The sequence below is a fragment of the Gavia stellata genome, chromosome 24 (genome assembly GCF_030936135.1).
Source record: "Gavia stellata isolate bGavSte3 chromosome 24, bGavSte3.hap2, whole genome shotgun sequence".
In the NCBI taxonomy this organism is placed as follows: domain Eukaryota; kingdom Metazoa; phylum Chordata; class Aves; order Gaviiformes; family Gaviidae; genus Gavia; species Gavia stellata.
Genome location: NC_082617.1, coordinates 4,462,126 through 4,484,336, shown reverse-complemented (window position 1 = coordinate 4,484,336; position 22,211 = coordinate 4,462,126). Strand labels below are relative to the sequence as shown.

General features: G+C 48.8%; 1 protein-coding gene across 1 annotated transcript in view; it reads right to left on the bottom strand.

Moving 5' to 3' along the window:
• Positions 1-22,211, bottom strand: part of PAPPA (pappalysin 1) — a 177,764-nt gene that overhangs the window by 15,837 nt on the left and 139,716 nt on the right. The window contains exons 15-20 of the mRNA XM_059828870.1: positions 16,785-16,968; positions 13,960-14,170; positions 13,179-13,350; positions 9,690-9,837; positions 6,893-7,002; positions 137-208 (exon numbers count right to left, since the gene is read on the bottom strand). Of these exons, the coding sequence (XP_059684853.1) occupies positions 137-208; positions 6,893-7,002; positions 9,690-9,837; positions 13,179-13,350; positions 13,960-14,170; positions 16,785-16,968 (897 nt within the window). The remainder of the gene's footprint in view (positions 1-136; positions 209-6,892; positions 7,003-9,689; positions 9,838-13,178; positions 13,351-13,959; positions 14,171-16,784; positions 16,969-22,211) is intronic.

Here is a 22,211-nt window from a genome sequence, read left to right as displayed (position 1 = left end):
TCGACAGGACAGTCAGGGCAAAAGCGTGTTTGCCCCACTTGAAAAACAGCATTTACAACCCAGGTGACTGCAGTGACTGTTACCATAACACTTTGGAGAGCAAGCGTGGACCACCGGAGCTAACGCGAAAGCTCACCTCGCAGCCTTTGACACAATGAATCAGGGAAGGGTGAGGGTACCACTTGAGTCCCGCCGTGCAGACAACGCTCTGGAGGGGAAAAGAAAAAAAAAACAAAACAAAAAACAGGTTAAGACAAAGAAATCAGTGTACAGAAAGTCAGCGTGTTGGCTCCTGTGGCTCTCCTGTACTTAACCAATGAAGTTCAGTTCCTAACACCTCTTGTGTTCTCAGGACCTGGCTGTCCTCCAGGTATTTACAAGAAGTGTTGGACTTGACACTTGCAATAACAGAACATTTGAGATTAAAATAATATTTAAGGTTCTCCTAAAATGTCATGTCCAATATTTCACTGGTGGTGGGGGAACGTGGCAGGGAAAGGCAAAGGCACAGGTCCACTGTCTTGCTCTTGGGTAGCAGGGAGACACTTTAGGAACTCATTGAGGGATTTCTGCAAAACATTGTTCTCTTGCTACCCATTGTATCTGTGCTTTTTGAAGATGCTAAAGGTGGACTTTCAGATATATTTTCGCACCATCCTTTAGAGCTTAAATGGAAGCACCTCCCACTACATGCCTTCAGAATAACCCCCAGAAAGGACAGCATCACCTGCTACATTACATGAGACTTATAATAATTTCTGTATTTATAATAAATTCTGGAGTGCCTAGTTTTGGGCAAAAATGATGACCAGCATACTCAATGATGACACACCCAGGGCAGCCATTGTTTGCCTGTAGACATGGAAACTTAGATTTTAAGAGTGGATGAAAAGTTTGGCCAGTCAGTGGAGATGGTGGTTTGCTATCATGGAGGTCTAGGAGATAGGACTCCTGGCCATTCAGCAGGACATCAGACACAACATTCATTTTGGGTTATCGTCCATGGATGAAACACCACAACGTCCAGTTGGGCAAGACGAACACGTAGGCACTTGCCCAAAGGCAGGGGTCAGGGTTGGATGGAGGCCTGGGGAAGGAAGGGATTAACATTTGGGAAGACCTGACGCACAAGCCATCCCTTCCCCTGTTTATTTGAGGGCTAATTTAATCCATCTGCAGGGGAACCTCAGCATGTTTTTACAGTTTCTGTCATTTGAGGCTTACCTGGCGTGTGCTAGAAAAAGGACTTTTATACTATCTGACTTGGGCTGTTTATCTTTCCGATGCTCTCGGATTTTCCACTATTAGTCAAGCCCGGCTTGCCCCACCTGCCTCGCAACAGGGCCCGTCTGTGTGAGCGGAGAAGCAGCCGGGCGAGGGGGGAGGACGTTGTTTATCCCCCGGGAGGGAGGCTGCAAGGTGCGGGGGCCCTGCGGTGTCAGACATTCCCCCAGTGCGCTCTTGACAGACAGCTGGAGATTTCCAGGCTGTTGCCTGCCACAAATGGTGAGACTTTTTTATTTTTTTTTCCCCCTCTCCTGTTTAGTGCACTTCAGAAGGAAAAGAAAGGAAACTTTTCTAGGTTTCAAAATAAACAAGGCCAGTCAACAGACTGGGGGCGGGGGGGGGGAGAGTAAAGGAAGCAGATCAATAGCATTTGAACCCAAGAGTTAAACCAAAGTAAAAAAACTCAGGCATTTGCCTCCTGTGTCCAAGGCCAGCTAGACAATAAGTAGAAGTGCACTTCCAAAGAGCATCTCACGCTCCCCTGGCAAGAAGCATCAATATTTACAAAACCTCTTGATATGCGTGAATGTGTGTGAGCATTTGGAGCTAATAAAAGGAGTCGAATAGCCCTGAAACAGGCTCTTAAGAAAGGAGGTTTCCGAGTGAGAGCAATCCCTCGCAGAAGATGCACTGACTACTTTCCTGACCCTCCCATTATTAAAAACCCAGCACCCTCCCTTAGAGGATCGGACGGAAGGCAAAGTCTCTGCTAGGATGGTGCTGTCCTCGGAGCTCTCACTCAAGGTCGCCCTCAATCCCAAGGGCTGCACAGCCTTCGGCTGGACATCCTCCAGGGAAAGGGGGTGCAGCCCCGGGCCGCTCTCCACAGCGTAGGAAAGCCAGTTGACCTTGCGCTAGATTAATCACCGGGTCAGTGGGACACTCACATTGCTCTGGAGCAGTACCTGCCAACGGCGTAGTCCCAGTTACGTTGCCTTCTGCTCAGATGATACTTTGCTAGCGGAGACCATTAGAGCTACTCCAGCTGAATTCAATCCTGCTAACATTCACGGAGCTGGGAGCCGAGTACGCTCAGGGAAGGGCCCTCGGCCATGCTCCTGGCTCCTCTTGCTGGCCTTCCAAACCCTGGATTCCCACCGCCCAGCCTGTTTGTACCCTCAGGCTGCTGCTGGGGTGTGTGGAGTGCAATGGGATGGGAGAGGGGGTGTGGGTAGAGGGAGAGACTGGGTTGGAAAATTGAGAAGTTGGGGAGGATTCGGGTTGCTGGGCATCGTTCCTGCCTCTTGCAGTGCAAACAGGCACATGGGTGCCATAGGGTGCTGCATGGGACAACTGAGCTAAACAACTGTATAAAAAGCAAGCAAGGAGGGACATTGGCAGCACTACGGCAGGATGTGACCAGGATCCGATGGCATCAGTGCGTGCAGAAAGGAAGGTGGGCTCATAAGGCCAACAAAGGATGCAGTAAGAGGTGGATGGAAGGACCACATCCAACACGTGCCAGGCAGTGCACAGGGTAAAGCCTATCTGGCCACTGTCTCTGTGAGCCCCATCCCTTCCCCGTGCCGCCACGTGCTCCAAGCCGCTGCAGTGACATATGCCGCCCTCATGGCCCTGGCTCCCCTCGTGCATCGGCTTCTGCAGCACAGCTGCCCTCCTGCACGGGCTGTGCCGCGCAGCCGGGTGTATTGACTTTGGTCCTGTCCCCATCCCAGAAACACCACCCAGCCACATCTGCGGTTTGGTGGCTGTGACTCCATCTGCTCCGAAGGGAGAGGAAGCCGGGATGCGCTCCCACAGTAGGTATCAAAGAGCCAAAAAAGCAATTCAAGCTGTCATTTTCTCCTTGTGAGGGAAGACCTAGTGCCTCCGGTCACAGCGCTTCCCTCCCGTGGTGGAACTAACACAATGATGTCAACCATTTGCGGGCTGCGGAGGGGATTAGGTTTCCCCAAGAGAGGCCGGAGGAGAGCCCTCCTCCACCTTAGATGGGTCAAGTGTCCCCCAGGGCTAAAGCCCAGGGACTGGCATCTACTGGTCTCAGCTAACTCTCTCCGGCACTAAATGAACATGACAATTAAACGTGGGCTTAATGTCACGGTGGTGAGGGGATCGGCCGCTGCTGCCAAGGGAGGGGAGTCACGGCACATTGTGGCTGTTTCCTCCTGCAGCTACAGACAGGGTGGGAAGTCCTGCCTTGCCAGGCGCTGAGCCGAGGCACTGCAGTAAGTCATTTCACCACTCAGTGACTCAGTTTCCCTGCCTGCAAAATGAGCCCAACACTCACAGAAAGAGGAGAGAGGAAGGAAGGAGGAATACGGCAAAGCTTAAATGCATAGGGGAGTATTTAAGGAGAATTCCCCTTAATGACCTCTGGACATCCGAAATCCCAGGAGTGCATACGGGAAAACGCATTGCCAGCAGCGGGGCAGTGTCCCAGGCGTGCGGAGGGGCCGAGGCCACACTTGGCCCCACTGGCAGGCAGAGTCGGGGCATGCCGACCCTTTCAAGGCTATCCCATACACGCACGTGCTTGCACAGTATTTGGCCTGTTCCTGCTCAGCACAAAGTCAAGGACCCAAATTCAGACAACCTAAGAAATTAGGTGTCCGCCCTGTTTCTCTGCAGTCAGTGGGAAAGAGCTGTCAGTTGTCTTCCTGAGATATTTCACTTTTTTCTCTCCACTGCCTGCACAGTCAGCCTCGGCAGCTCTATCTATAGGTGTCTTCAACAGCTCGCTGCCCCTTGCACACACACAATAAATGGGAAATCATGGGAACAGCAATGGTTGCTCTGAACACGTCCCGCTGCAGAACAACAGACACAGAAGATTTCAGGTGATTTTTTTTCTTCCTGCTGACAATACTGATTTGGAAGACACCGCCAACTTGCACTGATTTTGGCAAACTGTTTCGGACCCAACAAAGCAACTCAGCCTAAAGCAATTCTGAAGAACACAGTAATATTTAGACATTTTTCAAAATCAAATATCTGTTGTTGTTACTCCTTTGAGAAGACATTTAATTTCTAAGGTTTTTTTTCATTTTCATTAAACAAAATGTTTTAAAAAATCCTTGGAAATGAAATGCTAAGTTATGTTCAAACCAACATGGTTTTTTTCTCCAATTTTTTGCTTCACCCAAAATCACAACAACAAAAAAGTCACTTTGATTAAAAGAAAACATTTCTTTTTAATTTGACAGAACTTCCAGCAAACTGAAAAATCAAGTGATTTGCACAGCTCTGCTCTAAACAACCCCCAGAGGAGGGACGGGTCCCTCTTCCTACCTCCTTTCCATAACAGCTGTTGCCTGAGCAGCTACACACAAATATTTTTTTTTTCTTGCCTATGTTTTATCCGTGCCTGTCCTCTCCAAGGTAAGCTCCAGAGATTGGTTCTGCCTTTATCTGCTTCTCATACTGTACTCGTTTGTACGTTACTTGTGCCTGAAATTAAGTAACTAAAAGCGTTTCCTTTGCGTCATTCAAGTACTTTGAGATCCACAAAGACTTGCCGTGTAAATGCAACCAGCTGCTCGCTTTACTCGTATGGCACAACAGCAAGCTGTCACTGACCGTAAATAGAGACGCATATTATTAATGATATATAACACATTGCCATGGGGACCTTCCCCTAAGGCATTCCAGTCCCGTCTCTCCAGGGTCTCCCCGGTCCCACTGGCAGCAGCATTTCCCCCAGTGGCACCCCACGAGGCACCGCTCCCTGTGGGTGACATCCCTTTATCTGGAGAGTTGAGTAAGATGGATGTTTTACAGCTACCAAAAAACCTCCCCTCCAGCGTGTCTCAGCATCATCCCGCTCATCTCCTAAAGGCTCCCCTCCATCTCCCAACACAAGTTTTCAAGCCCAAATCTCACCCTCTAGTTACGAAGTGTTTGTGGGCTCGAACTTGCATCTGCTCACAGCCTAAAGCTCTTGCAAGATCCTCTCCATCAGGGCAAAAAAGGTCTTATTTACCACTGTACTCTTGGAAACCGTGATTTCTCCTCCAACCCTCACTCCCCTCATCTCCCCCTTTACTACTGCATGTTTTCCCTGCTGCCTAATGAGCCCTCCAGAGACCTGCAGGTATAAAACGCGTTACAGCTCCCTCTGCGTACCCGCATCAATAAACGACGGAGCACAGCAGAGAACGGGAGGGAAGCTGTCACTTTATTTCACCATGAATTACAAAACCACTTTAAAGTCTAGCACTCGGGAAAGGGCCGGTGAGAAATTGCCCCTAATACAGAGATAGGGGTTTTCGTTATGTTTCATGCCAGAAACTTGGCAAAGCCCAGGCTTAGGCAGTAATATAATCTCGGCGTCTGGAGTGAATGGGAAGCTAGGAAGGACACTGCAATCTTGTCATATTCTCTGGACTTCGGTTCCCCAGCCCTTTCCAGGATTTATTCTATTGCTCCGTGTGAAATAGGGAAGTATAAAGTGATGGAGATTTCTGGAGCAGCTCGCTATCCACAGCCAAGGCCAGATTTCAACAATCCCAAACCCTGGGTACATATTTAGGCATGTAGAGAAGCAAATAGACTGTCAAAGCTGCTCAGGACATGCTGGGGCTGTGTTGGCTGCTTGTTCTCCTCCTAAATGGAGTTCAAGTCTGTAAAACGGACTCCTGCAAAGCCAGGGCCAAGCATATAAAAGCTGACCGTGTTTGCTCAAGCACCACCAGCAACCCGCACCCTGGTGACACGCGATGGGCCAGAGTCTTCCAGCATGCACTTGAGCGTGTAGACTTGAACGTCTGCACCCGCAGAAACACCGCGTAGGCACAAGCGCCTGGTTACACGCATTTCTAGGCAGAAGGGCAACGTTTGTGTAGATGAAGGTTTTGAGAGAGAGGTAGATGAGTGTGTCTCCCACTGGTATCCAAGTGTAGGCATGGAACCAAGCAGCTATTTGCTGCAAGTGGCATGCATGTGCAGGGGTGAGCGTGTGTGCAAGGCGCTGTACAGGGGTGTGCGTGTCCCCATCAGGGCAGAGCGATGGTGGCGTGCGCTGGAGGACGCACAGGACGGCGTGGCGGGAGCGGTTAATGCTGCCGGTGCGTTTGCAGCAGGCAGGAGGAAGAAGTGGTGACCTCTGGAAGGGGCTGTGCTGAGCAGGCATCTCTCGCATGCGGGCGAAGGGGCGGGGGGAGGACCCAGCCAGCTCTGCTGGTTCGGGAAATGAAATACCCTCTGTATCAGCTTCTTTTGTCATCCAAAAGCAGTGCTGAAAAATCCAGCCCTGACACCCAAAGAATGCAAAATACTGAAGAGGAGGAAGAAAATAAAACCTGGCCAGTGCCCCTTCTCTCACTGTCCATCACATCTTCCTGTGTAATCAATCATGTTTCCAGATCAGACCCACTGTAGGTGCTGGGTGGATCTGAGCACACTGATTCGGGGCCTTTACCTTGAACTGACTTTCACTGGGAAATCACAGAGAGAAAGCAACTTGGAGAGAAAGTCACCACCTTACCAGAACAACGTGCAAAAACACAGCAAAAATCAGGAGTTCTTTTCTAAAGGGCAGAATTCCCCACGTATTGCCCTCACTGAATGAACCATGGGCACCGCTCTTCACTCACTGCACACAAACGTGCAACAAGGGACATAGTTAGTGACATCGTAAGGCACTGACCTTCACTCTTTGAGGGTTCATCCAGTGCTGGATGTCTTGCACGGTCTCGTTCACGCGCAGGAGGATGGGCTCGTGACTGTGATCCAGACATGAGGTGGTACACTCCGCGCCTGCACGAAATACGGAGAGGATAAAGCTAAAGGATAAAGCAAGCAGCTTCTGACCCTTTCAGCATCCTTCCAGCTGAAGGACAGGATTAGGGCTCATTTTTCCTAAATTGCAATTAGCAGTCAACTGTAACTATCACATATCTTCTAGCTACACATGAAATGCTGAGTACAACCCTGCATCTCAGCAGGAGACCGTGGGGGTGGCAGATATTCCAGGGCCTTTTTGTATGAGCTGCATACCTAGGTATTTCTCTGGCTATTAACTCCAAGAAGGGGGTCAGGTTTTGCACTTTCAGATCATCAAGAAAATGTGAAGGTTTTTCCATCTCAACTGCTCTTTCAAGCAATGGGACTGATTAAGCAGAGGCTGTCGAACTCATCTCACCTATGACATGACAAAAACGTACCGTTTGATCTGTTAAATTTACAGACCTTCAATAACAATCTTTCGGAGGGTGACCAAGCCTAATGATATTGCAGACGAGCTATCACCTAAGTCCCACAGTCGATAAGAAGTACGCAGAGAGGTAATGATGGCTTTGTTCACACATAAACCTGCTTTTTCTCTGATTAACTGTCATGCCCAGTGGGAATCCTGTCCTTTCTTTATTAAAACGTGCTGCGATACTCTGCAGCAATATCCCAGAGCCCTGTGGTGACACAACCGTAAGCCCTAGTGTGTTGGACCATTACCATTTCCCCCCTGGAAAATCACTCTTGAATGGCACAGCTGCTGCAAACATGTCATTAGGATTTCTGTGCTCCAATCAGGGCTGGGGGAGGAATTAATCTCCGCACTGGTTTGGAGAGCTGAACCTTTGGCTCAACACACACCTCAGCCTGGAAGGGCAGATTAGGTGTCTGAGGAATTACTGAAGGTGTGTGGGATTCATAGTGACCATGACTGGATGCTATTATTTTCCCCACCTGCTTCTGCCTTCTCACGTGCTCCCACATGGAGGAGTCAGCGGGAGCAGAGCAGACCCGGGCTGTGGAGCCGACAAGACGGGGAGCACTTGGGGCTTGGTTTGCTTTCCCAGCGCATGTGGTCGTGGCTCCATGGACCCGCTGGATGAGGCCCTTTGACACCATCCCCATTGCGAGTGAGTGGCAGGGGAGCACCTTCTCGGAAGGACATCAATCAGGCTTCCGAAAACACAAAGAAGAGAAGAAAACCCCAACAACCTGATCCCGAAAGGTGGTGCTGGGCGAGCCTAACTAAGTGTGTGGTATGTCTCCATCTGCTGAGGATAAGAGCCAACGGCCGCCGTGCCCTCGCCGAGCTCTTCCTCCCTCTCCAGCAAGAGCTACGCTCTCGTGGAGGATCTGGCCCAGGAGTCCCTCGCTTCCATGACGGCTGTGTGATCCCATCCCAGGATCAGGCCCACCGGACCTTGTTTCTGGGATCAGCACCTGCTGGCAGCTGGCCCGGTAGGGCTGGGAGAGGACCGAGGGCTGGCAGGGGCCCGTTGTGTGGGAAGCTCAGACCCTCCTGCTTCCAGCACTGAGGTGCTCCCCTCCAAACCAGGAATCGGTATTTCTCTCCTTGCAAAAACCTGGCCGGCCCCAGGAGGTAACCTCGGCTCAAGGGTAAAACGCCTCGCCACATTAAGAGTCGCCGCAGCCTGCTCGCCGCTCACTCTCCCGCGCTCCGCCACGCTATTTACGCTTACGGAAAGGAGCGGGTCGGAATTGTTTTGATATATGATCTGTAATTGGCATCATTACAGAGCGGTGATCTCATCCAGGTCGTGTTCTCCTCCCCGGGGAGGGAACACAAGGAGGCTCGTGGTCCCTCGCATGGCTGCGATATAATGAGGGAGTCGCGCAACGAGGAAATCTCTCCAAGTTCAAAGGGACAGGCGGAGGGAGGAGGGTCTGGCAGGGGCTGGGAGCGGGGCTGCAGGAAGGGGCCTCGCAGGCTGCAGCCAGTGCAGCTCCCATTGCAGCCCTTACAGCAAGGAGACCTCAAAAACAGGGGCTGAAAATACAATACAGTGTGTACACTTCAGGTATGTAGTCTATCCCTCCCTCTGCCTGGGTGACCCAAAGCAAAGCTGAGCGCAGGAAGTCATCACCCCTTGCAGAGTGACCAGGCACCCCAGAAGGAAAGGGAAAAACATACCCTCACAACAGCTCCTAAACAACTGTCACACCAAAGGGGATGCTCAGCGGGTCTCACAGTCTTTCTGGAGGGACGTGAATTATCCTGGTGCTGCGCTTCCCAGCCAGCTTCCCGCTTTTCAGCCTCTGGGGTGTGCGTGTGGTTGAAGGAGGGGGACATTACAGAATTGTAACAGCAAATGCAGGTACAATCTCTCCCTGCATTTTGAGGACTGGACGTGTCCCTGGCGTCGTCTGGCGTGCTGGCTGCCTATTAAAACTAGCTCCCCAAGAAGGGACACAATGCAAGTGGAAGCGGTGCAAGGAGCAGGCAAGCAGAGCATGTTACATGATGCCTGGCCTCTCAAAGCTTCACGTTTCCTAAAAGCAGTTCCCTGAAAAGCCTCCCGTAGCAGCCTCTCACTCAGACAAACAGGTCCACAGAAGGTGACTTCAAGGACCGCGGGTTCCGTCCTTCCTCCCTCTCATTCCCATCCTCTTCCTCGTCTCCTCTCCCACTGCTCCCCGTTCCTGTCAGAGCTGCGTCCCCCCACGGCAGACGGCCGGGGCTGATGCTCACAAACCTATGCCGTAGCCGCCGGCGCACTGCAGCTTCAGGTGGCTGTTGAGCTGCGTGGGCAGCGCGCACTGGCCCTGCATTTCCCTGCAGAGATGAAAGGAGCCGCTCCAGGTGCCATCCTTCCGGCAGTGAATCACGTTGCTTCCACGACCCTGGGAACGAGAGAAGGAGATAACGAGGATGGGCACAAAACCAACAGCAAAGACAGGCTGAGAAGTGAGAAGCGGGCAGAGCTGAGCTGGGAGCAAAGTTCTGCTGGAGCTGGAAGAACCCCTGCTTGGGAATGCCAGCCCTGGGGGGCAAAAAAGGCGTTTTCTTCCAAAGAATAAAAAAAATGAAAGCTGCATTGCACACAAACACATGTGCACGCCTCTTCTGTGCAATGCAATGTCTTTACAAGGCCCTTGCAAGGTCTCTACCTTAAAATAGACCCGCTCCAGTTGCGATAAAGGTGCATTCACCTCATTTGCCTTCTTTCTTCTTGTTGAGGGGTTTGTGTTGAATGCAGACAACCTTTTCCCACTTCCCATTTCCTAACTAGTTGTATCATCTTTGTCTCGAAAAAGAAAGAATCCCCAATGGCCAGCTGAAGGAGGAAGGAAAGCGGGACACGAGCAGGGATGCTTAGCAGGGCAGAACGTGCTCTTTAGAGCTTGGCTGCCTTGAGTGACAGAAAGTGAAGAGGCTGAGACAGACACGCACAGAGGCAGGTGGAAAGGAGAAAAAAATCCTCTGGTGTGGGAATGGGCAAGGAATAGAATATGACATTTCTCTTACAGAAAAGATTCTCTGTGTGATACTGAAGAACGAATACCAAAGTCCAAGGGGAAATATCATGCCCTTTAGAAACAACAAAGGAGCGCACAATCTTCTGTCAGATCTATCCTTGTGGCATTGGGGATTTCTGCGCAAGCAGATGTTCTGCAGGATCTGCGAGCCTAACTGCTGTGGCGCAATGTGGGACATTCAACAGGAGGATGTCTGGTGGGGCTGGGCTCCAAACCTCCCGCGGGGGCCTTGCTGGGTGGGAGAACCATGCAGGATCTCCGCTTCTTCTCGCCCGTTTTACATGCCAGGCATGTTGCCTGCAATCTACCCACCCTGCTCTCGGAGATTGTGCTGGATGTCTTTGGGGATCCTTTAGTGTGCTGTCCATGCCGGGATCCCAGCGGGGCTGCTGAACTTTGCTTAGGAGCTCTTCCCCACGACCCACACCCGTTGTTGCACGGGGATCTGCACAAGCCCCTGGTACCGGCGTGGAAGATGGCGCAGCCTTCAGTGTCAGTCTTGTCCTTAATATCCTAATGCTTTTTTTGCTTAGCTTTGTTGATGAACACAATGTTTAGCGAGATGCAAAGTGGTCTTATCGACAGACTACTGCGTGGGACCTGCTTCCCCTTCTCTAGACATCTGGCCATGGCCAGAAGTAATGAGAAAATCATATGAAAGGATAATGGACCAGATGGACTCAGGGTGTGATCCTGCTTGGTGACTGTCACCTAAGGGCCAGTTTGGCAGAGACTGATTAATTTAGATCTGACTGTTCATCTGATTTGTGCACAATATTCAGAAATGGAAGATCCTTGCTCTGGGTGCCAGGGGAGGTACCTGCTTAAATGACCATCACGTTCCTGGTGATTAAGAGATGCCATATGTACAGCTGAGTAATGATCTTCCAGCGTGGTGACAAATTCAGGAAGAGATCGCTAAGTGATAATCGAGCACAATTGGCTGTTTTAGCAAATGTGGAACACTTCCATTGCAATTTGCATGCCAGGGTTCAAGCATGATTTTTAAAGGTGAGCCATGAAACCTGATTTACGCCCCTGGAGCTGGCTGTGCTTGAGGGTACTATTGTATAGTTTCTGCAACGTACTCAGAGATCCCAGGATATCCATTGCTATAGTAACATACTGTCCATTATTCCCTGACCTGCAAAATCTCTTGTGAAAATCCCTGCTGGGTTTCTTGCTTGGATGCAACGTGCATTATCACCTTATATAGCTGAGAGAGACTTAGTGGGGCTTAATCCTTAAATAATTAACACCTCTCAAGTGGTTCTGGCTTGTGCCAGGAGCCCTCCCTCTTTTCTGTAGTCTATTTCCTGGGATATCTGGAAATACCTTTCTCTGCAAATCCCTTTCTCAAGACGTTATCTGCTCCTTTGCTCAAGGTGCTTTTGCAGCTGAACAGTCACTACACTCTTCCTTAGAGTGAATAGAGACATAGCTGTATCTCTCACTTTCCAGAGCTCACTTCACTTTTGCTGTAACCCTGACTCCACTGCTTGCTCCTCTTCACGTCCAGCTCATTTAAAAGGAAACACAAACCCGTTACACTGGTTGTCATCACGCTGGTGGCCCCAGTTCCCTTGCACTGCAGTGACGGGTACACGTCTTCAGCCACGCTGACCAGTCTGAGCAAGCGGTAGACACACAAAGCCACAGACGCCGTATCCCAGAGCTCCCACCCAAACTGCACCCGCACGTGCAACTTCTCGTTTCACAAGGCTCGAAACCTCTCCTAAGTCTTATACAAGGAAACCTTTTCCAGGTGGCCTGATGCAAAACCCCAGGGCTCTGCCTGCTGTCCCCGTGATGAGGGCAGGCCAACCTGGCAGGGAATGGGGGCAGCAACTGTTTGGAGCAGGTATCCGAGGTGTCTTTCAGATCGCTGGTGCCTTTTAATATGTCCTTAGAATCTGGAATGATATCAAAAGGCCTTTGACAGAGCACTCCCTGCTCTCTGCACTGCGTGTAGTAGCAGCAGCTTCTACCTCCCCGCTTTCTCTTCCCAAGCGTATTAAGCAGCAGCAGGACTTCTGGGAGAAGTTATTTATCTCACAAACTATAATTACCTCTGGTGAGGAAAACTAAGCATTTCAAACAAGATACTGAAGGCCAGAGCTTCTCGTAGGAAGTCAAAGGCAACAGGCTGATTTATGCCAGATGAGGGTCTGAGCCCTGATGCCAAATGACACCTTTACAGCCAAAAAACCATGAAAGTTTAGAGACAGTTCACCTGAATAGTTGTAATCCCTATGAAGTTAAATTATCATACGGCATACATACATGTAATGATAATGAGAAAAAGAACTGCAGAGAAAAGCAAGGTGAAACGCAATGAACAAACAGGACAAGTGCGGGTAACTCATATCCTACTCTCATTCACTACTCCTTATTTTCTAGCTAGATTATAGAGCCACTTAGGTAGATTTTTCAGCCACTTATTGTCCGGAAACAGTAAGTCACACTGCTAGTCCTCTACGGGTAATAGTTAACACCATTTCTGCTATCATAAAAATAGTATTTCCACGCTCTTTGCCGTAGCTCTCTCCCTCTACTTTAATTACGTAATTCCTTTCTTCGTTTCTCTGTCTCTGGTCTCAGAAGAGCTCAGTGGCACTCGGCCCCTCCAAGATCAGGGTCCTTAGGGAAGAGATGATAAAACCCCACTTGTACGGGCTGAGATAATTTGGATAAGAGAGACTCACCGACTGATTGTCATCATCTTCACACTTAATCCGGCACTCGCTGTTGAACTGGAAGCCATTGGAGCACTGGTAGAGCCCATGAAACTTGGAAGGAGGAGGGTCGCAGGTAACAGGGACGCAAGCGCCCGGCAGCCACGTGCCATCTTGCGTGCACTGGATCTTAAAGGCTCGCCTTTTTGTGGAGAAAAAACCAAGACCATTTAGTGAGTGGCTGAGTCAGCTAAGAGCCTCTAAGCCTCTGAGCTCTGTGCTAGCAGGTTGCAGGGGATGGGTGTGCTTGAGCTTTTAACACTTGGGGAGCAAGTCGTGAATCTGCGTCATGAGGTCTCGGAGCAAAAATAATGATTTTTTGCAAAGCCAACATTGAGCTGCCCAGCCTAAACTCCTCTTTTGGACTTGGACGTGTCTCTCAAAATCTCTGCTTCCCAGGCTTGTGGGCTGTGGTTGGTTTGAAGTGGGTTTGTGCAGAGTCAGAAGTATATGATAGCACTAACCCTTTCCTGCAGAGTTTCAAAGGGGACTCCCCAGGCTGCATATCAAAGGGGTATTTCTAAGGTAAGGTCTGTTTTTTGAGCACTGGTCAGGATTTTCAAAGACGCCTAAGTGAGCTAGGTGCCTAAATCCCCTTGAAACTGCACCACTATCTGCATGAAGGAATTCCTCAGTGATATTCCCTACAGCACATACAGTCTGTTATAAACAGGCCATCCCTTTCCCAAAATCATTTTAACTCATGGCTTTCTGAATCATGCTGACTGCATGGCATTACTCTTTCACGTACTTTCTTGCTTTTCTGGAGGATCCAGGGACATGGTAACCTGGTTTGCATTTGTACTTGCAAAACGAGCCCACTTTGTGCTTATCTTCTCGGCAACGAGTAGTCTGGAGATCTGCGTTAGGGACGATGGAGGGTGCTCGACACATCAGCTCACACAGGGCCTCCGGAAAGGACCACAGCCCATCTTCCATGCAGGTCAAGTTGCTGTTGTTTCCTGAGAAGAACAGTGAGCAAAGTTAACAACGTTCAGCTGGACTATTTTTTTCGAAATGTCGTTACACCCATAATGTATCAAAAGCCACCTCAGTTGGTTTGACAAATTCAACTGTGTATGTCCTATGCATTTTCTCTTTCTAGATGATGGCATTAAATCATTAAGGACTCTGTTTTCAGATGACAGGCAGAGAGTGCTTATTTCAGGAAATGCTATAGCATAGGGGAAACCACACTGGCTTTGTAATCTTTTGTATTTCTCTTCCTTATTTTGTTCTTCTCTGAAAGGAAGCTTGTTTCATACATCAACCCGCTCCCCTCCAAAGTCATGGCATTAACAGAGGGTTTGGTGCCATTACATTCTTCATTCTGCTTCTGTGTTATATCTTTTCCCTGAATCTCTTCTTTTTATTTCAATTTTGAGCCTTTTGGAGCAGCATCTGTTAGTATTAGAGTCACTACTCCAACACAATGAGGAGCCATTCTCAGCTGGGGACTCTCAGTCCTCGGGGACTACTGTGATAAATACGATTCATAATACTCATTAGAGACTCATTTTCCTTAGGAGGCTTTCTTGGCCAGCACCTCAAAGGTAAAAGGTACAATAGATCTATTTGCCTCTGCTGTGACCTACTTGACTTCAGAAAGTTAAGCTAAAAGTAGCCTAGTATCAGTGTATTTTACATTCTTTGTTATTTTATACTGTATCTTGAAAAGGAATAAGCTTTTCCTAAGAAACAAAGCACAGCTATGAGCCACTAACCCTTCAAAAATCCTTAATACTCTATTGAAATCCCCGAGCATTGCTACAGGAACTCCTCTCAACCCACAAGGCATATTTTCAACGGTAAGCCAACTTTGGAGTTATCCAAAATAATACTGACAAACTGCTAACGCCAGAGCAATGCCATCTCTCTGAGAGGGAAGGAAGAGAGCCAGGGCATGAGGCTGGAATTCAAAGATGAAGAAAACAAAAGGCTTTGGAGGGCTCAAGAAGGTATGTGGAGGAGCCCTCCTGCCCTACCCACAAAGATAAGAGAAGCCGCATTAAATCAGCCCTGGCTTTCTCTCTCCCCTCCCCAACTGCAGACGATTGCAGGGGTATTCTGTGCGGAAGGGAGCTCTTTTCTAGAGCACCAGCATGCTCCTCTGCTCTGACTCATGCAGCAGCTCTGCAGACCAGCCCTGGTGATATCATACTTGCCACTGCAAAGTGATAAGCTGTGACATTACCAACAGTGGCTGTCATGACGTCAGTGATTGAATTAGGCATGAGTCATTCGAACGCCATTCTCCAGAAGCTTAGTGGCAACATCTATTAGTCATCACCGGTGGCTGTACACCAAATGGTGCCTTTACCTCACGGCTCACAGAGTTTCTGGACAAAAGTGAAGGGATGCTACACACCACAGCTGCACCCCCCGACCTGGGGGTTGGTTATCATCCCTCCAGTTACCCCCGCCGGAGTCATCAGCTGAAGCTCTTGTTGGTCATGATGAGTATCATTACTTCCACTGCCCCCTCAAAAAAATTCCAGGCATTTCCAATGAAAAAACACCTCTTGTTGAAGATGACCCTCTGAGTGTTTGAACAGAAGAAGGGAATTCTTTGATAAAAATCTCCCCTTCGAGCAGTCTTAACTTTCACTGTGTGTTGGCTGCTTGTGGTTACCCTCCTAAGTCGGAGTTAAAAGAATTAAGCAATTTGGTTATATATGAAGAAATCAACATATGCTTTCACTGAAATGAAGAATACTTCCCATGCCTCTTCTGGGATTTGCAATGAATCCTAGCAGAAAAGGCGGTACCACGTGTACAAAAAAAGCTTATGCATCATTTGTACCTGAGTTGACAACAGCAGTTAAGATTACTCCACTGCAAGATGACAAGTTAATTTGGCTCTAATGTTCCTTCAAATTAACAATGATATCTTCTCTGGTTACCTGAGGATCAGGTCAAAAAGGGTAATGTGCCAGTGAGCAGAAGAGTTGATGGTGCTGAGAAGATGATGGGCATGCTAGCAGAAAAGCAGCAGGGAAGAAGATGGGGAAGAAAAGGAAAGAAGACAGCAGAGTGTGTTATTTTTAAGAAATAAAAATTGTAGAGACTCCCAAACAAGAAGCGGAGAGAAAGGTCAGAGATAGAGCAAGACCAGCGTGGAAAAGGAGAGAGGTGATGGGTGGATTAGGAAAAAAGGAAAAACAGTGATGGGGCACTGTGCAACTGGGACATGGGACTTTTCAGTCTTCTGTCTTTCCAAATACATGGAAGGGAGACAGACACAGAAAACAGAGAAGGCACGGGAAAGAAGGTGAGAGAGTTCGATTTGATTTATCCCCATGACTTTTCCCTGTTTTGGTTGTATGGAAGCAATATTCACTGTCATTGCTGCCCGGCCAGCCGTGATCAAGGAAAGGTCAAAGGAAGGTAATAGAGAAATGCAAAGGAACTAAACTTCTAATATAAATAAACCTTCCCATAGACTCTCATAATTCTTCATACTTAAAATATCATGAATAATTCTAAACCAACAGCAACGGTAACATATATTACTAGGAGCAGCCTGTGTTAACTGTGCAGCTATCCCCAGGTCACTGCACAGACACCCTCCGATACCTTTCAGAAGCGCAGGAGGTCGGCAAGTGAAGGAGCATTTCTTGCCAAAGGTGGTCCCCTCGCTGCAGTTGAAGGTGGCTGGGTAGACGTGGTACTGGTCTGGGACACCGCAGTCCACGGGCTCGCAGGTCACCTGCTTGTTCCACTTCCCATCTGTGCAAGTCATGGTGATGCTGGACTCCGTCTGGGAAAAGACACATGCCTACAGCCACAGCCAGCAAGGGGGAGATCAAAACCATTTCGAGCCTAAGAACGGCCATTATTTTGGCTCACAAGTTAAGCAGAACTGGGCCTGATCACTACCATCACCATTGGGACAGCAGCTACTAAAACCACCGAGGTCCCGCAAGAAACAGTATCAGAGAACCAGGGTGTATTTCTGTCACCTCTGGGGTGAGACACCAAAGTGCTTCAATATAACGAGTGGAGCACTACAAATAATCTGAACTCTCGTCTGCATCGCCTCCTGAGACGAGCCGGGAAGCCTGCTGCTCTGCCCTGCGAGCAGAAAGGAGCGTGCAAGCCCGAGCTGTTTGGAGCTGACAGCCATCCCCCATCCCTGTCACCTTTGCAGTGACACAGCCACTCCAAGGGGATCCCCACGTACTTCTGAGGAGTCAAACTCGCTCTTGGGTTTGAAGTAAAAGCTGACGTGAACCCATTTGGGACTCCCATCCGAGGCTCTCCCAAGAGGTGTCAGTCACCCCTGGACTGGGGTACCACGGGAGGTGGCCTGGGCCACGTCAGCACTGTGTTCAGATATGACAGCTGCTGTTATCGCTTCCACTATCAGAGTGCCCCGAGGCTCCAAATGAAATCAGGGCCCTGCTGCGCTGGCATCGGGGACACGCACGCCTGAGAGACAGACTCTTTCCCGGAGGAGTCTGTGATGGACAGACCCAAGAGCATCCTGCCCATACGTTCACCTGGCACTTGAGAGGTCGAAAACAGAGTCAGTGCCTCTGCTCTGACTTCCCTAATGTCACTCTACTGTCGTAGCTACATAGAAGCCACACTTCTATGGATTTGAGGAATAATCCAAACAATGCAGCAGATTGAAATCCTGAAGTGCTAGGGAGAGAGAAGGAAAAGGAGGGGAGGTAAAGGAGACGCCCAGCCAAAGCTAAGATGAAGAATTTAGTGGGTGGCCAAAGGACAAACAGAGTTTGGCAAAGAAAACAGAATAAACAACACATCCACTTTCTAATTAAAAAGGGAAAATTATTAAAAACAAGACGTGAAGAATCTGAAAGTAGGACGGACTCTTCCCTCCATACCAGAATAAAGAGAGGGACAGAAGAAAAAGAAATGTGAGAAACCCAAACACAAGAAGGAGAAGATACGGACGCAGAATCTGACCAAGCTGTACAGCAGCACTCCTCCGCCTCCAGGGAATATTTTATTCAGGGCTGGTACGCTCACAGGAGATTTGCACCGCCGACCATTGACCTGGGTTTATAAAAGGAAGGGGAATTTTTCTAGCACACATCAAAGGGACCTGGATTCCCTTTTTGCAAAAACACCCTAATGGTTTCAACAGAAGTTCAGACCTGTCTCCCTTTGATATATGGTTGCATTCAGAATGGAAAAAGCAGTCCCAGAGCTGAGAAACTGGACACTTCCCAAGTGGGCACAAACCCCCTCTTCTAGACCATGGAGTTTATTTAAACAGGGAGCACTGCTGATGGAAAAAAATGTCTTTTCTACAAATTTAGAGTAGCACATTCTGGGATTCTCGGAGCGCTCAGGTGAAGTGACACTCTGTGTTCTCAGTCCCCAGTGGCTATTAATTCTGCCTTTGTCGCTTATCAGAGTATCTGCACCATTAAAAAGTATATATATATTCTGTAGACAGCTGATGACTTGAAGAGGCCTGTGCTTCCCAGAAGTTGCGGTGAGATGGCCACGGGAGAAGGGATGATATAGCAAATGTCCATGTCTTCATAACACATACACGCAGCAGCATCACCACTACATTTGCACTCCAGGCTGGGCTGCTCCAGCATTCGGCAAAGCCTCCATTTCCCTTAACAGATGCTGTCATCAAATAACACTCCGGCACCATGGCTGCTGGGCACCTCGACACCAGGAGGTTAAAACATAAAACCAAGCTATTGATGTCAGGGACTATCCAAAAGTTATGGAAAAGACATGGCTCTTGCACTGTATCTTGCTGGATGCTGGATCCATGCTGAGCACAGGGAAGCTCTGTCAGTGACAGGAGATTCAACTCCAAGAATTCAGTTTTTAGTGTTGGGGTGATCTAGTTCAGGAATGAATGATTGCTCCTACTAGCTGATACTGGCTGCTGAGACACAGTATGGTGAACAAGGGAGTTTCTCTAACGGCAGGGTTCTACACCAGATGTAGCTCTACAGCACACCAAATAAACAGTGCAAATGCAGAATCCGGAATATAACACAAAAATTTAAACAGAAGCAGTATCTGTGCATGACAGTCACACCTTACAGAAAAGGGACAAGAACATTTTGCCCAAGCTAACACTTGTGAGGGTGTTTGAGCTGCAGCCATGTTCTTCGTTAGCAGAAAGCTGCAGGGCACTACAGCCCGCTGGAAACATGACATGCCTGGGGTCGTCCCTCCTTGGAAGGGATCCCTCGTTAGAGCCGTACTCCCACTGCACTTTATTTCTGCCCCTGTTCTAGACCTTGATGTGAAAAAAAAAAAATTGAGTCTCTCCCCATTTTCATCTCTGGGTTTTTCCCCATGGTACTTCCCCAACAAAAGCACTAACCTAACCTGGAAGAGTCACCTCCTTCCAGATCCGTATGGCTTTTCCTCTTCCTGGCACACCGGCAAGGTCATTCCCCCGCAGAGAAGCTGTGTCCATGTGGGTAAGACCCTGGTTTCTCAGCTTTTTCCAGGAATTTGTTCCCCACTTTGTATGATGGAAGCTGAGGTTTTCAAGGTCAGACGTAATAACGGCAAATTTTAGAGCATGTCTATCATGCCATCACTTCAAGCAACAGGAGCACATCTACTTCTGCAGCAGAACCTAACAGAGAACGTTCCCCGCAATGGAGACGAAGATCAGTGGCTTTGATTGAAAGTACAGCGGAGAACCCTACCATGGAAATTATTGCAGATGCACCCACCAGCTTTCAGCTTCTCCCTCTTGCAATGTCCCACCCGAAGGTGGGATGGTTGCAGTGGCCGGGGGCAGGACCCCAGGCAGCCGAGCAGGAGCCCGGCTCTCCCCAACACCACGCCGCACCTCGGCGGTATTTCCAACCGACTCAGCCCGAGCAGTGCCGCCTTCGGATCCGGCACAGGGTCTTTGCGGCAGCATCTGCGTCTGCCTTTGCAGATCTTCCACCCGAAGCCTGAGCAGGCACGTGCCTGTTTCGCCTGTCTGATCTGACAAGGTCACCCAGCTCACAGCAGTCCATACGAAGCACTTGGCTTTCTCATCTGGTTTATTAGCTGTCACTTTGGGCACTTTGTGCTGCTTTGACTGGCATCACAGCAACCGCTTCCCTTCATGTCCTGCCTTCCAAAAGAGGCTTACGCAAGGAGGGAGGGCGGGCGGGGAGGAGAAAAGAGGGGGAAAAAAAAAAAAAGGGCCTCTGAAGATACAGTGTGCAGTACAGTGAAGAGGATGCAAACTTAAACAAATCTGGTGCCAGAAAGATTTGTTTCTTGGGACTTTTAACAGCCTGGGAGAATTCATGTCTCCTTCCTGCTGCCCAAGATCCCAGCCGGCTCCTTCTTCAAGCGATGCTTCACGTGTGAAGTTTCCTCTCCTTAAAAATGAACAGCTGTGCCCTCCCCTCTAAGTATTCTTCCACTTCTGCCCACTACTGTGCCTCTAATTGAACCCACATGAGCCGCGCTTTCTTTTCCTGGCATGATTGATGATGCCTTTGCACAACATTAGGGAGCTGCTGGGTTTTAAATAACACCTCTTGACCAGAGCAGCAGTGGTGGTAGCTTCAAGGAGAGATGACAACAAGTAACTGAATGAGCGGGGCTTTCAGCGAAGGACAAGGGGGAGGAAAGCAGTGAAAGACAAAGAGGGAAAAGGGGGAGAAGAGAAGAAAGAGAGATGAAGTTGTCGGGGGGGTGGGAAGAAATCGGGGGGAAATGAAAACATCCCGAGATGATCTTTGTGAGAAAGATACATGAAGGATTTTGCTCCATCACTATGCAAACCCTTTTTTGTTGTTGTTGCTGAAGTCCCTAAATGAGGATGAGAGAAAGCCCAAGAGTCCGTAAACACCTCAGCTTTTTTTTTTATTTTCAAACAGCAAACAGTTTCTACTGCACATAGTGCTGACAGTTTTTAGGGTTTGGGGATTTTATGGAGTTTTGACAGAATTTGGGAATGGGAGCTTCTCAGACAGCAGAAATGAATGAATTTTTTGCCCTAAGACTGATTAAAATGGTGGCTTCAGAAGACACAGAGGCCAGAAAGTGCAGAAACTGTTAAGAAGATTTTCAAAGACCCCTTAGATATAAAAGATTGATTTGAAATGTGACTTGTGCCCCTACATCTCTGAGGTGCTTGTGAAAATTTTGCTTTTAATTCTCTGTTCGGCTTTTTTTTCTGCCTTTCAGTGAAATACAGAAGACAAATGTGGTTCAGTTGCTAAACCAGGGTGTTTTCACTGGTCTGCCAATCATCTTCATCAGCGTGCAGTGGTCATGGGCCAGCGATGTTCCGTCTGCTCTTTGAGACATTGCACCTCACCTCAGCCTCCTTCCTACGCAAGAGTGTGAAACATCAGCATGTGCAAAGCTCCTTTCCTTCCTCCTCTTCCTCGTGCAGCCCCCCACACTGTCAGGTAAATGCGAAAAAAATAGCTCCAGACCCTCAAATCAGTCAAACAAGCAAAATATCCAACTAAATGACCATAGTGAAACAACCAACAGCTTTGTGCAAGGTTCCTCAATCACGGCAGAAGGTCCCTCTGACCATAGATAACAACCCACATGCCCTATCGCATCTCCAAATGCTTGTGATCAGAAGAGGAGCTGAAGCTGGGAAGCAATTGTGGAAGGAGCACAATGCAATTCAATACAACACAATACGAGGAATCCAAACCACAGATTCTGGACTTTCTCGGATAATTCATTTCTTGCCTACACCTTCCACAAGTTCTGGCTTGAAGCACCTGACACAAAGAAATAAAACAAGACGATAGCAAAAGACACTGTCCGTTCCTTTTCAACAGATCTCCAAAGCACATGAATAAACTTTTAAAGCACGTGTTTAATGTGCTTAGCTGAACATGGGTATCTTTAAGATGCTCCACTCCTTCCCTGATTTGAACAGTCAATGCACAGCACTGAGCAAAACAAAGCCATTGGCCTCAGGGTTTTTATCGGTGGAAAAAAGACGATGAAGTGCAATCGTAGACCAGGGTGAGAGGAAGCGTGTTGTAATAGGCAGTGAATCACGTTAGC